Here is an 18123-nt window from a genome sequence, read left to right as displayed (position 1 = left end):
ACTACTCTATGGACTTGCTCCTTGTTAAACCTCTCATCTCCTAAACGCCGCCTCTCCTGGACTCTTTCCAGAGTCACTGGCCAGCTTTCTTCTGCCTACAAACTTTAGACTGCCAGCCCTTCCATATTGACCAACCAATGCCTACTACACGACTATTCCCAAATCTTGCTATTACTCATTATAGAATATGTAGGCTGTGATTCCCCCCCCCCAGAACTGTGTGTGTGTGTGTGTGTGTGAGAGAGAGAGAGAGAGAGAGAGACAGAGACAGAGACTCTGTGTGTGTGTGTGATATGGATGTATTTTCTTTGTTCATTTCAGTGGATCCTGAGTCTTACAGGGCATTAGCCTTGTCCACCAATTAGTCTGGATCTTTCCCATTGGGCTGCATGCCCCAGATGTTTACAAATTTAGAATGAACAAAAAGGGTTCATGTGGCTAGTTTTCTATGACCTGTTTCCTGCCAGACCTGCTCCACTCCATCTCTCTACACTTTGGGCTGAAAGTCACTAACTTCTGTCCTCCTGCTCGCATTTCTCCAGATGGCCCAGAGGGCTCTCTATTCTCTCTGTTTCTGCCTCCCCAGACCCTGGATGGCTTCATCTTCGTGGTAGCCCCAGATGGGAAGATCATGTACATCTCAGAGACAGCCTCAGTCCACTTGGGTCTTTCTCAGGTAGGTGAGTGGTTCACATATCCCACCTGCAGTGTTTACAGCCAGAGCTGGAAGCAGGGGTAGGGGGCTGGGTTGTGGGTAGGGGGTACTTCTCTAAACCTGGAGCTGGACATCTCACAACTGGCAGGAAGACTCTTAAATGGGTCTGAGTCTCTCCATTTCTCCACTTCCCTTCTCCTTTACCTTCCACCCTAGGCCCAAACAATGGCTAATTTTTTGAGTCCCTGTGGTAAGCCAGAAAACATGAGAGGAGGTTACATACCTATTTCATGATATCTTTATCAGAACTTTGCCAGGGTGCTGCTGCTGCTGTTGCTACTACTACTATTACTGCTATTATTATCATCATCATTATTACTGCTATTTTTATTGTTATATAGACAAAGAAGCTGAATCTTAGATAGGCTGCAATAGGTGGCAAGAAGCAGAGCTGGCATTAGAACTCAGGGCCGAATCCAGAATTCTGGCTGCTGTCCTCATGGTCCTGCAGCTCCCCTGGCCTAATCTTTCAGTCCCTTCACCGGGCATTCCACCGCCACGGGGGCGGCGACATCCTCCTCTTTACAGGTAGAGCTGACCGGAAACAGCATTTATGAATACATTCACCCGGCAGACCACGACGAGATGACGGCGGTGCTCACCGCCCATCAGCCCTACCACTCTCACTTCGTGCAGGGTAAGGTAGACATGTGCCTGCGAAGCTCAGGCCCATCGCGGTCCGCTTCTGATTTTCCCCCAATTAGTCGTGGCAGAGACGCTTGCCGTCCCACGCCGCCGGTATCACACGTCCTGAGCTTCCCTCCATTCCTCTCTCCCAGAGTATGAGATCGAGCGCTCCTTCTTCCTGCGGATGAAGTGCGTCTTGGCCAAGCGTAACGCCGGCCTCACCTGTGGCGGCTACAAGGTGCGTGGCTGGAAGATCCGCTCCGGGTGGAGTCAGAGGCGGCAAGAAGCGAGGCGCGTGCGGGTGGGAGGAATGTCCCCACCCATAGGACTACCCGCGAGGGCGCCCCCAGCTTGCGTCGAGGAGCCGCAGGCCAGGACTCTCCACGAGGGCCACAGAACTTTGTGAACACCTGGGGACTATGCTTAAAGACAAAGTCTAACTGGGTGCCAATACTGGATGGCCGCGGTGGCTATGAACTTGTGACCCGTAGAGATGGGCCTTAAGGGTTCGTAAGGCCTCTGAAGGGGCGGGTAACTTTGGTGGATCCCTAAGAGTTTATGCGTAGCGTTACATAAGAGGTTAGAAACCAGAGCTTTAGTTCGAAGCTATGGGTCTCACTTTGAATGTCGTTGAACGTCATTAGCAGGTTTCAGGGCCCTACTTCGCTATTCGGATGCGTTAGGGTTGGTGGGGCCAGGCCTCTACATTTTTTATGAGCTCCCAGGTGAGTTCAGTGTGGCTGTACAGTCACTTTCTTAAGACACCTTAGAGCACCAATAACTGGATTCCTTAGTGCATGGGCGTGGTCAGCACAGCGTTTATGGCTGAGTCGAGTTTCAACATGTTTCAGCCCCTTCTCCACCTTTTGGCGGCTCTTCCTCACTGTGGCTGAGTCTCCTTCCCTCTCCCTCTGCCTCAGGTCATCCACTGCAGCGGCTACTTGAAGATCCGCCAGTACAGCCTGGACATGTCCCCCTTCGATGGCTGCTACCAAAACGTGGGCCTGGTGGCCGTGGGCCACTCGCTGCCTCCCAGCGCCGTCACGGAGATCAAGCTACACAGCAATATGTTTATGTTTCGCGCCAGCCTGGACATGAAGCTCATCTTTCTGGACTCCAGGTGGGTGGGCAGGGCCGGAAAGGGCTTCCCTTAGCCTGAGGGCGGCCCTGCTTAGTGACTGAAAGCTTTCCGTTTATCCTATGAGCCCATTTTGCAGAAGAGGCGACTGAACCGTCCCTGGAAAGTGAGGGCGGACAGCTAGGTCTCAGAGGGCTGTCGAGGGTGTGTTTTGAGGGGTATCCCTGCACCCCCACCTGCACTCATCCTGCAGGGATTGCTCTCCTCAGGGTGGCGGAGCTGACGGGGTACGAACCTCAGGACCTGATTGAGAAGACCCTGTACCACCATGTGCACGGCTGCGACACCTTCCACCTGCGCTGCGCGCACCATTTGCGTAAGGCGCCACCCTGCCCCGTACCCAGGCAAACTTGGCGCTTCCCCTGGTTAGGGGGTGGGGGAGCCACGATTTAAGGGGACAGGTGGGAGCCCAAGGAGGTTGGTGGTGGTGTGTGAGGCCTCCTGAGAGGCTGCTGTAACACTGGGCCCACCTAATTCTCTAACATCCGCGGGCCGCTAATACAGGCGGAAGAAGCATTTCTGGGAGAAATCCGTCCCCCGTCCCCCGCGAAGGTATATTATTCTCCTATTGGTATTTTTTTCCCATCTGCGAACCACACTAAAGATGAACAAAAACCAAGGCTGGAACTCACTTGCGTTGACTCGCCTGGCTTTTGATACAGCTTTGCTTTGAGCGTAATCTCCCGGGCTAGGAACGTGAGCGCCAGAGTTCAGCTGCCCAGAGCTTTACTTCCATAGTTAGAAAAGCAAATCTGGAGGAAACCCCCAGCTATAAGTGTTCCCCTCTTTGCTAATGGTGAAGACATCCGACCACCCCGGTATCATCCCTATAAGGGTGACCGGAGGGCTCGATGCAATATAACAAGACAATCAATTCTTTTGGGAATTTGCCTGTCCTCTCCCTTTCCTGCCTGGTGAGGTTATTAGGACCCACAGGGGGCCCTCAATTCTCACCACCAGGGATTGCATTTGGGACTAGTCCCGAGCAGGCTGGTTCACCACCATCTGCCTCCTGTCTCTCCGTCAGTGCTGGTGAAGGGACAGGTGACCACCAAGTACTACAGGTTCCTGGCGAAACACGGAGGCTGGGTATGGGTGCAGAGCTACGCGACCATCGTGCACAACAGCCGCTCCTCCAGGCCACACTGTATCGTCAGCGTCAACTATGTCCTCACGTGAGTGCAAGACTGAGACCCCTTCACCCACTCCAGGCGACCCTGCTCTCTGCGAGAGTGCGGGGTGGCGGCGCAGCCGGGTTAGACAAGGCTCGGGCCACTGGGAATGCCGTTTTGACCCTCGAGTGCTGGCTGCGCCAAGAGGAGGCAGGTCGAACACTTTCATCTTTTTGAAGAGGCTTTCTTCGTTATATTCTAGAGAAAGATTTAGGAGTTTTTCCATCACAGTCCATATTTGCTTTCTTCTCTTTCTTTTTCTCTCTTAACCTTTTAAGCGAACTCTGCATTAAATAAAACTTAATGCGGCAGAAAGAAAAAGAGAGAGAGAGGAAAGGATCCGACGTACGGAGGCATTTATCGTTAACAAACAGGACATCTGTTTCATTTTTTCAAATCTGGGGTTTGAAGTTCTTAATTTTAACCAGAGTCTCCAATCAAAGTTAAGAGTTCTGAGAGAGTGGTTTTCCCCCTGAACCACAAAGGGGGCTTAAGTGACCAGGAGGATCTGACTTTAACTCGCAGGAAGCTAAGGGACCCCAGCGAACGCTGCAAGTCTTGGCCGGTGCCCAGGCCCCGCGCGGGGTGTAATTGCTTCACTGAGTGAGGAGCGGAGCTCTGGGTGCCACCTGCGGGCGCGACTGACAGGGAGGCTGCAGAGGCCTGCATTTCAGCCTTATTCTTGCTAGAAACAATAATAGTTTCTGGTTACCAGTGTGGCCCTGCAGGTTGATCACGTGGCCTGGTGTGTGGCTGGTGAAGAAAGCACGTTCTGTATAATGTTTGTGAAAGTCTAGTTGCTTAGGGTTGAAGCCTTTATGAAGAACTCTTTTGTGTGTGCAGTTGCGCTCCCCCCACCTTTTTTTTGGTAGAGGTTGAAATTCTTGTGATTTTAGGGAATCTCATAGGTTGTTTACTTTGGAAGTTGGAAGTGTTGACACACCAGGCACTTAGTAGAATGCTCTTTAGACATTAGGAAGTTGGTGAAGGGGTGCTATTTGGAATCAGACTATACTATAGGTGATGAGGACTAGATTCGTTTCATGTTGTTTTAAATTGCCAAATTAAAAATGTAGTAGTTGGCAGTAAGACTATTTATTCTGTGTCTTGTTTAATAAGAAAATTTAATTCAATAGACTTAGAAAATGAATTTGGCTTAGATGAGGATTCAACATTCAAGAATAGTAGCTGACAATTAAGAATAATCTTTTACTTTTTTTCATCTTAGTAAACAGTGTTAATATTATATAATTCTTGTAATATCAAGAAGGCTTTATATTTTAATACAAAACAGAAAATTTACCAATATTTTGGGTTTCATGAAACAAAACCATCAATTTTATGAATACAGTTGTTCATATTATTAAAATAAATGCAAGAGAGAATGGCAAAGCATAATTCATAAAATAGGCCACTCTGTGAAGCAGTAGTATTAAAGGGTGAAAAATTACGTCTGCTTACCATGGAAAGGAAACGGACATTCTTTAAGAAGGTACTTTGTATGTCTGAGACATCACAAGCGTTACACATACACTCTGTTCTCTGGTGGGTGCCTGTGGTTAGTAATCATTTTCTATCAAACAGCAGGGTATATAGTCACACAGACCCATATAAATGATCCAAATGCAAGTTAGACCTCCCAATGGGTAAACTTAATTTATGTTTGGAGCCATTTGAAATATTCTGTTTTGTTTTCCAGTAGATAAGTGTACATTTTTTCTTCTGTTGATTGTGTCATTCCTGACTTTACATACTCCTTCAGAACTGTAGAATTAGAGGATCAACTTTACATCAAATTTAAAAAGATGTAATGAGGATAAATAAATGATTAATAGAAGGAAAAAGAGCATGGTGCACATTAAAACATTTTATACCTCTGAATGAAAATGGAAATAAACACACAGAAGCATATATACACAGCACACAAGATGAAAAGCTGAAATTGATTACCCTTTTATGAGTCTCAGCTTCAGTTTCTTGTATGAAAATTCTTAGGACAATTTTTATAGCTGCAAATGTGGAAATTGCTTTAGATGAAATGTCATCAAGTGGCTCTGTGTATGTTGACAGGATTTTCATAATGAACAGGTTGCAGTTTGTTTGATGTGCATATCACACATCTGGCTGGAAGTTACTAATTTACATTGTCTTAGCAAATTAAATAGATGGCTATTGATTCTCCATGGTTGTAGTGAACTACTACATACATTTGTTTTTTAGGGCTACTTCCCTATGAAGCCTGAGAATGACAAGTGAATTCTTTCTAAATACACCACCTCAAACAAAGTACTTAAAATCACAAGCTCCCAAATAGTTTGACATGCCAGATGTTTTCCAAATTTAAATGTTTTAATAGCATATATTTTAAAGGGATTTTCATGTCATGAAAGTAGAGATTTTAAATAAGCCTTGGTCAAATGAGGTTGTGATGTTTTGGTAGAGGCAACATTCGTAAGCTCATTAATTTTCTAATTTCCTGATTTATTGCTGAAGTTAAAATATGCCTAGAAAAATAAGTTATTATCTAACAAAAGCAACAATGATTAGACTTATTTAGTAACCTTATTTTAATAAGTGGTTGCAACAGGGCATATAGGAAAACTGGATGATTTTAGAGGCAGGGGGTACATGCCTTAGTGCTTTTTACTGACTTTTGTATGCCCACTATATGTTCTGAAAATCTGGAGAGGTGAGTGAGAAGATACTGTGATTAAATTCTGAAAATTCCCTTAGTTTTTCTGGGTCTCTGAGGTTCAGTGAAGCTTCTATAGCTCTTCATTAAACCCTCGCTCCAAAACAAAACAAAACAAAACAAAACTAATCAGTTCATGATTTTCTGTAAGACACACATACCCTGTTAGCTTTACTTTACACATTTTAAAAAGATTTTTCTTATAAGTTATGAGTATCCTCAGGCTTTGAAATAAGTGTTAAGTATGACAAGCCTTACTCTCTGGTTATTTTCAAGAGGGTAGGTCAATGGAATTAGTGTCTAGTAACAAGGATGTCGGGCAAAGTCCAGAATATATGGAGTATACTGTGTAAAGACCTATGTGAGTCTTCTTGAATTCATGTTTTCTTGAGTTTAATTACTATTATTAATTATTCATAGCCAGCTCAGATGGAAAGCTTTAGTTTTTAATGTAAAGAAAATTGAAAATATAGAACACTTAATAAACTATGAAAAACAATTTCTAAGAAAATTAACAGTCTTGGTTCTATTTATGTTTTTAGACTACATATATTTTTAAAAGAAGAAATATTCGGCCACTTTTAAAGATAACCCAATAGAGTATAAAATTCCTATTTAAAAATATTTTAAAACATAAACTTTGCAAATATAAAAGTTGAAAGAGAAGTAAATGAATATCCATATTCACATCATCTACATCCAACAACTGTTATTTTCCTATATTTGCTTTAAATCTCACTCTACCCATATGTGTGCTTATTTTTAATGTGTATTTTTTTTCCTACTAAATCACTTCAAAGTAAGCTACAGATATCATGGTGCTTCATCCTTGAATAGCATTTTCCAACATAGCCACTGTACCGTTTATGATGACACATTTAAAGTGTTAAAAATTATTGTGTGTAGAGCTTGCAAAAATATAGTTGAGAGCTAGTTTACCGGTGCCATTAAAAACAATCTGCCACTAATGTTCATCAAGTACTCATTGGTGTATGATCTCAATTAGGCTGATTGATAGATATTTTGTGAGGAGACCTTCGTAGGATAGAAGGTTCTAAATGACACTGTATTTTAAACTAGCTTTCTAATAAGACTTGCAAGCTAATACAATTCTGATATTATGTCTGGAAAGTAAAAGAGAGAGAATAGATTTAGTGAGAAATTTGGAAATTTTGGAATCAGACAGATTTAACATCTCAACTTCTTTTTCTTAGCAAAGACGGCTTCTCTGCTTATTTATTTTCTACGTTTAGGATGGAACATTGCTTTCCTAGAAAATCTCACGTGGTGTTTTAGAGTGATTCACTGAACATATATAAGGAAGTAGTCTTCTGTGTTAAAATTTCTATTTCTGTGTTACTAAAAGCAAAACAAATAGAGACAATTTATATTGGTAGTGTATTTAACATTTGCTGTCTACTAAATACCCCTTTTGAATTCATAGAAAAGTTAGGCCAAATACCAAAGGTGACGTACAGTACTTCCTTCATGTCAATGAAAATAAAAAGGGTCTCTATATTATAATTACTGTAGATCCCATACTTTTTGTTGTTGTTTGCATACCATGTTAACCACAACAATTTACCATTATGAGAACCACTGTAGTTCTTAGAATTAAAAAGGATTTTAAATGTTAACATATTCTGTAAGTATAAAACCTGACATATCCTTGTCATAAAGTAGCAAACATTAAAATATGTTCATATTGCTTTCCTCTTTTAAGTACATTATTGGTGCTGAGTTAATTTGGGTTTTCAAATTTTAAAAAATTACTTATTTAAAGACCAGTGATGCATTATTATTATTATAGCAGTTTTTAGAGAACACTTTAAAACAACTTGACCAATAACATATATAGTTAACATATACAGTTATTTATTTTCCTGGTTAGCAAAATCACTTTTATATTACAAATAATATAAATACAAACAATATAAAATTTCCTTTTCACTTAGCAAGCTACAGAAAATATAAAATAATTTACTCTCTGGAGCATTTGTATAGACTTAATCTTTTGATCTTCCAAAATAATAATCATGCACTAACGTATACCCATAAATTAGATTTGATCCTTAATTGTGTTTAATCTTTACTAAGATAATATTGAACATCAGAGTCACAATTTTCTTTTTAGATGATCTTTCATGTAACTTAATGATTATAAAAACAAATTGAAGACATATTTGTATTAATACTAATTTTATAACTACCAAAACACTTAGTTAAAAGGAAGAGCCAGGAGATTTAGTGTCTTTTGAAATACATAATACAAGTTAAATATTCACTTAAATAATCTTATTCTTCATACACTTTTTCCTTATTATAGTATTTTATCAAAAGGATCTGTATTTGGTTTTGAATTCATCTTTTATGAACTTAAAGACTTTGTATTTTTTTAAACAAATACTGAATGCATATCTGTTTCAACGTGCTGTCACATTGGTTACCTGACTTGCTTCTTTGATGGCTCTGCACAGTGGTTGGGTCAGAGATTGCTTTTCGTATTTTTAGGTGTGGAAACTGAGGCTCAGTTATGCTGAATAAGTAGTGAAGCCAGAATTAAAAGCTGGTGTGTCACTCCTACTGCATCCTGCTGTTCTCTGTGTATAGGGGTGGAAGTGGAAGGTGGTTGTAGGAAAGATGTCTGAGAGACAGGGATGGATTTGAATGAATGAGACCTGTAGCGTTCAGCCCACAAAACTTCAAGATAGGCTTTGATCTGAATTCACGATGGAAGATTAAGAAACTGCCTCTTTGTGGTTGCTTCACAAGTGTGTGCAGACATTGACATTTTCCTAGCTAAAATTTAGCTGTTCTGTCTTCTCAATGACATTCAATTAAGAATGTCTCATTTTTCCCCCATAAGTTTCACTAAGGGCGTTTTCATTTTGTAAGAAGAAAATGTAGCCTGCAAGCATTTTAGTGTTTTAGTGAATTGCTTGGTTCTAGACTACACAAGTACATTATTGCTATTACTAATTATTCTATTTCTGCGACCAGATTTAACATTTTATGTTTTTACTAAACAAAAGAGTTAACCCAAATGTCAGTAGATTTGCAAACCAAGTCATATGTGATGCAAATTGCCTGCTGTGGCAGGGGTGTATTTCTTACATGGTGTGTGTGTGTGTGTACATCCCCATGGGGATGGGATGGGAGGAAGGAAATGGCCCTTTTCTGCCTTTGAGAGAGAATGGAGGGGATATATGGCAGCAGGGGATGCCCCCTGGGGGTTCTATTCAGAGGCCTGGGATAGAGAACTTCCCAGTATTCTTCGGGCTGCTGTGCCATCCTCTGGCCCCTTCGCATTGCCACTACCCAACTACTTCTCCCTCCCCAGGCCTCTGTGGCCTCCAGTCCTTCCTCTGTTGTTGCCCTGACCTGAAGGGCACTGATTCACAGGAGTTTCACTTTAGTTCCCGGGTAGAGGCCACTGGGTGTGTACTAAATGACCAGGCTGTCTACTTTCCTCTGGCTTTCTCTTAGTCTGGCTGTTGGGAAAAAAGGGTTTTGATCTTTGACTCACATTGTAGAAAAACATGGATCACTGCCTTATTTGAAGGCAGGGACCCATACATGTGATTGTGAATGGATGGAGAAATTCAAGGGAGGCTTTACTTGAACTCCAGAAAAACATGTTTTTGTCTCCTGACTTAGTCTACTCACAAGGGAAACACTGTTATGTTTGATACAAGATGTGTGTGTGGTGGGGGGTGGGGTGGATTATACATATCTTCATAATTTAGTAAAAGGTTGCTACTGCTTTCACCTTAACCAATACTTCCTTCTCGGTTCTTGGCCTATGATGTCTTTCTAGATGAGCAGGTGATCATAGAAAATTCACTGGAGTTGAAATGCTAGTGTCTATAATTAAACCTTCATGCAAAAAAAGGATTGGTTGGAGATTAGATGAAACTTGGAATTCCTGAGTGCCTGTCAATAGAGGAATTTAACGTTCTGGCTTGCCTGAGGGAGTAAACTCTCCGACCCCATCTCCCTTTCTCCTGCCTCTGGCATTCCAAGGACAGGGAGCTGGCAGGGAAGAGGGCTCCTCCTTGGTGATCATGGAACTGAAAGAAGTTACTTTGCAGGGCATTGACAATGTTCTGGGGTCTGGCTGAGCCTGGGCCATCTCCAGAAAGTGGTATTGCTGTAGGATTGTGATTTTGTTTTTACAAACACCCACAGTATCATTTTCCAAGCAATCTGTGAAACAAAGGCATGAGCTTTAGTGCCAGATGGGCCTGGGTTAGAATGAAGACTCGGCTACATAGTAGCTGTGAGGCCTTGAGCATATTACGCTACCCCTTTGACCCTCTGTTGCCCCATATATGAAATGGGGATATTTGTACCCACCTTTTGGGAATTTGTGGAGGATTAAATGAGATAATATAGAGAGAGAATATAGCACAGTATCTGACAGAAAGCAGGTGCTCAGAATTTCTTAGCTGTTTTTATTAGCTCTTGCCAATTATGTAATGTCAACTAAAATACTTTGAAAGAGAATTACTAGTTTTCTCCTTAACTTGACTTTCTATATCCTCAAATCCAAAAATTTAGGTGTTTATTTTCTCTTCCCTCCCTAGTCCCTCAACACACAAACCTCCAAGTTTTGTGCTGTTTGTGTGTGGTGATTTCTGCAGTTTGGTTAGGCTCACCGTGTTTTTCACTGTAGTCTTGATACTCTAAGGGGAGTAGAGATTTCTATGTGGAGGGAGAAAACACAGCATTTACTGAGCACCTTCTTTGTGCTAGAGAGGGTGGAAGGTGTTTACATAGGTTAGTTTCTTGTGGAAAAAGAGATCATAAGAAACTAACCTAATATTTAGGGTAATTTAGTTGGAATCAGTGTTTTGTCAACTTTACCAATGCTAGTAGTTATAATTTAATGTGCATAAAACACCAAACACTGACGTTTCTGATGGTGTTCAGTGGAGCCTTTTGTATATTCCTCATTGTTCTACACGGACTGAGTGTGGCTGTATACCAGTGTTTCACGGAGTATAGCAGATTGCAATGATTAATTGCATGATTACATGAAGTAGGAATCTTAGCATTTCTCAAGCAGTTGACAATTTAGTTGGCGAAATAGAAGGTTTTCATTGAAATCTTTGAGAAGTCAGATTAGCCCAGTTTGCAATGTTATAGTATACTTGCACCATTTGCTAAGGACACAGAATACAAAGGAGCTCAAAGTGACAGTGGAGCTATCATGGAAAGGATGGAATTTTAAGGGTTGAAGCAGAAGTAGGGTGTTTTGAGACGGGTCAGTGACCTATATATATTTGTCATGTTGTTCTTTTCCAGTAAGTACTCCTTGTAATGTCGTTAGTATCACTCTTCAAATTAGATTCAAATGGTGACGGTCTCAGTGCTCTTGTCTAAGCTGGGTTTTCTCTCTTTACATTCTTTACCTTGAACTGCATTGCTGAAACTGAGCATGTTTCTTTTTTTAAATTTCAATAGTTTTTGGGGTACAAGTGGTTTTTGGTTACATGAATAAATTCCTTAGTGGTGATTTAGGAAATTTTAGTGCATCTGTCACCCAAGCAGGGTATACTGTAGCCAATATGTATGTAGTCTTTTATTCCTCACCCCACACAACCTTTCCTCTGGAAGCCCCAAAGTCCATTATACCATTCTTATGCCTTTGCATCTTCATAGCTTAGCTCCTACCTGTAAGTGAGAACATATGACCTTTGGTTTTCCATTTCTGAGTTACTTCACTTAGAACAGTGGCCTCCAGCTCCAACCACGTTGCTGCAAAAGACATTATTTGGTTCCTCTTTATGACTAAGTGGTATTCCATGGTATATATATACCACATTTTCTTTATCCACTCATTGGTTGATGGGCACTTAGATTAGTTCCATACCTTTGCAATTGCAAATTGGGCTGCTATAAATGTGCATGTGCATGTTTCTTTTTCATAAAATGCCTTCTTTTCCTTTGGGTAGATACCCAGTAGTGGGATTGCTGTATCAAATGGTAGTTCTACTGTTAGTTCCTTAAGGAATTCCCATACTGTTTTCCATAGTGGTTATACTAATTTACACTTCTACCAGTAGTGTGAAAGTGTTCCCTTTTTACCACATTTATACCAATATCTATTGCTTTTTGAGTTTTAAATTATGGCCATTCTTGCAGGTGTAAGGTAGTATCTCATTGGGGTTTTAGTTTGCATTTCCCTGATGATCAGTAATGTCGAGCATTTCTTCATATGTTTGTTGGCTGTTTGTATATCTTCTTTTGCGAAATGTCTATTTATGTTCTTTGCCTACTTTTTGATGGTATTATTTGTTTTTCCTTGTTGATTTGTTGATGATCCTTGTAGATTTTGCATACTCGTTCTTTGTCATATGCATAGTTTGCAAATATTTTCTTCCAATCTGTGGGTTGTCTGTTTGTTCTGCTGATTTTTTCTTTTGCAGTGCAGAAGCTTTTTAGTTTAATCAGGTCCCATTTATTTATTTTCATTTTTGTTGCATTTGCTTTTGGGGTCATAGCCATGAATTCTTTGCCTAAATCCATGTTCAGAAGAGTTTTTCCAAAGTTATCTTCTGGAATTTATGATTTCATGTCTTAGATTTAAGTATTTGATCCATCTTGAGTTGAATTTTGTACAAGGTGAGAGACAGGGCTCCAGAACTGAGCGTTTCATCAGGACTGGAAACTATTTTTTTTATATCCTCTAACCCACAAATTTAGGTGTTTATTTTCTCTCCCTTCCCCAGTCCCACAACACACAAACCTCCAAGCTTTGTGCTCTTTGTATGTGGTGATTTCTGCAGTTTGGTCAGGCTCACTCTGTTTTTCACTGTTGTCATTGATACTCTAAAGGGAGTAGAGATTTCCATGCAGAGGGAGAAACGTCAGCATTTATGGAGCACTTTCTTTGTGCCAGGGAGGCACAGTCTCTTGCCATTCCCAAATGATTAAAATGTTCACTCAGCTTTAGTAATGAATATGGTTTTTTTTTTAGCATCTAGACTACAACACCATTTAAAATTTTTTTAGGGATATCAATATTCTGAATGCAAATCTTATTGAAATGAATACACTGTGCTACCGAGTGTATGATGGGTATATTTCAAAAATTATTTTCAGAAAGAAAATATGAGGTATATATTAGGATGACAAACACCAGAAGATTGGAGAAAAGGGAGGTGCAAAGTCCTTATACAGCTTGTTCCAGATTTGCAGGGTCAGAGGGTCTCATTTGATATTATCATCCTGTTGTTATTAGAATATGATGCAGTCTAAACCTTAGGCTTCTTAGTTGGATGTTTCAGACTCTGAAAAACATAGCAATGCATTACAAGTTATTTGAAAAATATGTTATCAAATGAGGTATCATAATATTTTATCCTATGACATGGCATATTAGTTAAGAGGTTGGGCTCTAGAATCTAGGGTCTATTGTCTGTTCCCTAGCACTGCCATTCATTAGCCCAATGACTATGAACAAATTGCTTAACTACACTATCTCTCTATTTTTTAAAAATCTGCAGAATGGGCCGGGCGTGGTAGCTCATGCCTGTAATCCCAGCACTTTGGGAGGCTAAGGTGGGTGGATCATGAAGTCAGGAGATCGAGACCATCCTGGCCAACATGGTGAAACCCCATCTCTATAAAAACACAAAAAATTAACCAGGCATGGTGGTGAGGGCCTGTAGTCCCAGCTACTCGAGAGACTGAGGCAGGGGAATAGCTTGAACCTGGGAGGCAGAGTTTGCAGTGAGCCAAGATCGCACCACTGCACTCCAGCCTGGTGACAGAGCAAGATGCTGTCACACAAAACCAAAAAACAAACAACGACAACAACAAAAACCTGTAAGATGCAGGTAGTAATAGGTTCTACCTCATAGAGTCAATTGGAACATTTAATGAGATCATGTGTAAGGTTGGTGGCTCTGTGCCCGACACAGTAACACTGAGTACATGTGAATTATTACAGTGGTTATTTTAGTGAAACTGAATAAAGTAATTTTTGTCCTGCCAATGAACACAAAATAAATGTGTGTGAGTCTTTGAACTGAAGGAGGGAAAGCATGAGTCTTAGGAAGGCAGAGAGTGGCCCAAGAACAAGAAATCAGCAATTATGTTGATGCATCTGGAAAGATCCTCCTTCAACTGGTTAGAACTAGTGGCCTTTAAGCATTCATAAAAGGCTTATTGAACACCTATTATATATCAAGCACTGTGCACAGTTCAGAGGACATCAAAATGAGTAAGGCAGTGTCTGCAGGAAAAAGAAATAAGCATATGTCCAAGCTGTATCCTAGCCTGATTTCCCTGTGGGCTTGCTGGTAACTGAGATGCCTTTATGGAGGAAAGTGTGTCCATCCACAATTAGAAGGAAGACAGCCCAAAGCATCTTGGCACTGTTTGGGTCACTCCTGAGGAAAGAGCTCACAGGTGTAGTCAGACTGCTTTCTGGCTAGATAGTAGGAAGGGAGGAGAGACAGTGGGAGGAGTTGGACACCTTGGAAGGGGTGTGTGTGTGTGTGTGTGTGTGTGTGTGTGTGATGTGTATGGTAAGGGAGTTCATGACTGGCAGCAAAGTAACTGTCTACAGATTAAGGAGTTCAACTTTAACTCTCTCAAGGACCTTGCCCAGGGTGGGCCCTGTGTATCTCATTGCCTCAGGGAGAGAGAGCAGTTGTGTTGATTTTTGTCCTGTTGGAATGATGTTTTGTCCTGCTCTAAATGGGATTTTTCAAAATTTTGGGGGTTGAGTTCTGATAGGATTATGAATCTCAGTGAGTTTTTCAATTAAAGAATTATTCTAGATTCAAAATAGTATTTGCAGATTTATTACATTTGAAATACATTGTCAATTTTTTTTAGATGTTTGTAATTTTTTTGCTTCTTTTTTCTTTTATAAGAGGTAATTCTCAGGCATTGCTGCTCTGTCTGGGAGAGACTGCGAGGTGGTTGTTAGCTCTAAGCTGAAAGAAGGGTGGCATGTTGTTTTGTTCATTACATGCTTAGGAAGGCTGAGGAGTAAGACAGACTCACATTTGAAGGGTGGCTGCTTTGTGTGAGAGGTCAGAGAGGTAAAGTGACTCAGCCAATACAATATAGCTAGTGAGTGGTCCAGCGAGCATACCAACCCAGGGCCTGGACTCCAGCATCCACCTGATTTCCTCTTTGGCATGTTTTCTTTAAGTGGATAATGCTGTTTTAGGGTGAACCATATGAAATTGTCACTTCTATACATTAAAACAGTTCAATATTGGCAATTTTATATGATTCCACCTAATATTTACATAGTCATTTATGATATTTTGCCAATATTTTGCATGGTCTATGGATAGTTTACCCCCTTTTTTAATATGGGGTCTCCACAAGGTGACTCGGTTTCTCCAGAGTTTGGGTATATTTGGAACCTACTCAATTGCCAGTCAATATCTTGAGCCCATCTCTTCTTCACTAATGTTAGCATCAACAGTCATGATGTTTTCACAAAACAACAACTGACATATCACCCACAGAACATTATTTTATTTAGAACATTTAATATTTTACCAGGATTCAAATGGGAGCTGCTGTCTTTACTAGAAGAATATTTTTTCTTTGATTGATTGCTAAATGGATAGGGCCTGTGAATGGATCCTTTTTCCCCCTGCCCCAGGGATTTCTTGTTCAAACAGAATTTGTTGTATCCACATCAGTAAAGCCGTGCTAATACGGGCTGCCGGCCAGATTGTAGAAATAGCCTCATTATATTGAACTGGATATCATAATGGTACCCATTAAGGTGGGATTCTCTCTGTGTTTGTGCTTTTAAACCCAAGTCCCTTGCCACTTTTTACATCTCTCCAAGAATAGCAACATTCTCTGGTAAAATGCAATCTTAGAATGTGCTGTCTCTCACCTCTTCCTACTGAAAACCATTAACAAAAGTAGAATCCTTGGTTCTGAGCATTCTTACGGGTTTGCAGCTGCTCTTCAGTCATTCATTTTACTCTCGTGCTTGTAATGACTATAATGTGTTCTTGTGACTGAACCAGGAGCTTCACTTGTTTCAATACCCCCCATTAATTGATATTGGTGTCCAAACAAGTGACAGTCAAAGAGCTGCTTGTTATCAGATCAAACCAAACGCATCACAGAGTTTTTCATTTTAATTTTGATAAACCATTAAGAGACTAATAGTATTGGAAGGCACAGCATTTATATTCACTGTTGAAATCTTACCACAGTCCTGGCATAGTGAAGTATCTGTTGTGTTGGATTTGGATAACGGACCCTTGCAGGGTTACAGCTCAGGAATGCTAGAAGAATGACGCCCACAAAGGGGAGGGCAGAGTGAGTGTCAATTTCATTCCTCCAATTAGAGCAGTTAAAGAAATAGCAATGTGCAGGATAGCATTTTATTGTGAAGGCTAATTGAAAACCAGGAGGAAAATATTTAGAGATGTTACATGGCACTTTACAGTCTAATCTCTTTTCTATTTGTGTCTCTTCTTGGTTGACTCAATAGGACCTTCATTATAAACAAATTTCTATCATTAGAATCAGCTTAATCTCTGTTGCTATAATTAAGGTAATGGATAAGAAATGTTTTAGAGTGTAGTCCTCTCTATGACAAGCTGGGGATTGTTCATGCATTCACTCAGCAAATATTTCCTCAGTGCCTACTGTGTGCCAGGCCCTGGTAGGGCTACAGTGTGGCTGAAAGAGACAAAGTCCCTACCCTCATGGAATGTAAGTTTTTAAATATATATATATAGTATACATTATATATATAAAATAAATGTGTGTGTGTGTGTGTGAGAGAGAGAGAGAGAGAGAGAGAGAGAGAGAGTCTTGATCTGTTGCTCAGGCTGCAGTGCAGTGGCAAGATCATGGTTCACTGCACCTTGACCTCCCAGGCTCAAACGATCCTCCCATGGCCTCAGCCTCTGCAGTAGCTGGGATGGCATGCATATGCTACCACACCTGGATAATTTGAGCATAAATTTTAATATACTTATAAAATAATTATAAAGGAATAAAAAATGTCACATAATATCAGAAAGTGATAGGAGAAAAATTAAGCAGGACAAAGAGGTGGGAATGGTCAGAAAGGCTTCTCTAAAGACTCATAAATGAAGGAAGGGGCCAGCCATGTGGAGTCTTACAGGGAGAGTATTCCCAGCAGAAGGAAGTGAATGCAAAGGCCCTGAGGTGGAAACCTGCTTGGCATGTTGAGGAACAGAGAAGGTCACTGTGGTGGCCACCAAGTAAGAGAGGGGGAAGAATGGAAGGAAATGATGCTAGAAAAATAGTCAGGGCCAGATCGTGTTGGATCTTGAAGGTTTTGGGAAGCCGTTGGAGAATTCTGCACACGGGTGTGACATGATCTGATTGTATATGAAAAGATCATTCTGACTAGTTTGGAGAATAGGCTTTTGGGAGTATGGGTGGTGGAGACAGAGAATACCATTGAGAAATGATTGTAATTGCCACAGTGAGGGAAGACGATGGCTTGAAACATGGGGTAGTGGTGAGGGGTCAGATTTGGCATACATTTTGAAGGTAGGCTCAGTGGGATTTGCAGATAGATTGGATACGGGATGTGAGAAGATGAAAGGGGTCAAGAACAACACCTAGATTTTTAGCCTCAGCAACTTGGGTAAATGGTGGGAAGGAACAGTTTAACAGGCAGAGGCGGCAACCAGGGTTGTGTGTGGACAACATGTTTAGCTTTGAGATGCCCATCATTCATCAGAGTGGAAATGTCACATAAGCACTTGAACCTGGGGGTCTGTGGAGTTGGGAGGTCTGGGCT

At 41.1% G+C, this 18123-nt stretch overlaps 1 protein-coding gene across 2 annotated transcripts in view; it reads left to right on the top strand.

The window, feature by feature from the left end:
- The window catches only part of SIM1 (SIM bHLH transcription factor 1), a 75151-nt gene that overhangs the window by 14183 nt on the left and 42845 nt on the right, over positions 1–18123 (top strand). For both annotated transcript variants that reach the window (XM_003897950.5, XM_017958153.2), the window contains exons 4-9: positions 587–676; positions 1244–1352; positions 1495–1580; positions 2263–2462; positions 2690–2796; positions 3508–3655. In XM_003897950.5, coding sequence (XP_003897999.1) covers positions 587–676; positions 1244–1352; positions 1495–1580; positions 2263–2462; positions 2690–2796; positions 3508–3655 — 740 coding nt within the window. The remainder of the gene's footprint in view (positions 1–586; positions 677–1243; positions 1353–1494; positions 1581–2262; positions 2463–2689; positions 2797–3507; positions 3656–18123) is intronic.

The sequence above is a fragment of the Papio anubis genome, chromosome 6 (assembly GCF_008728515.1).
Source record: "Papio anubis isolate 15944 chromosome 6, Panubis1.0, whole genome shotgun sequence".
Taxonomy (NCBI): Eukaryota; Metazoa; Chordata; class Mammalia; order Primates; family Cercopithecidae; genus Papio; species Papio anubis.
This window is presented reverse-complemented; position numbering and strand designations above follow the sequence as displayed.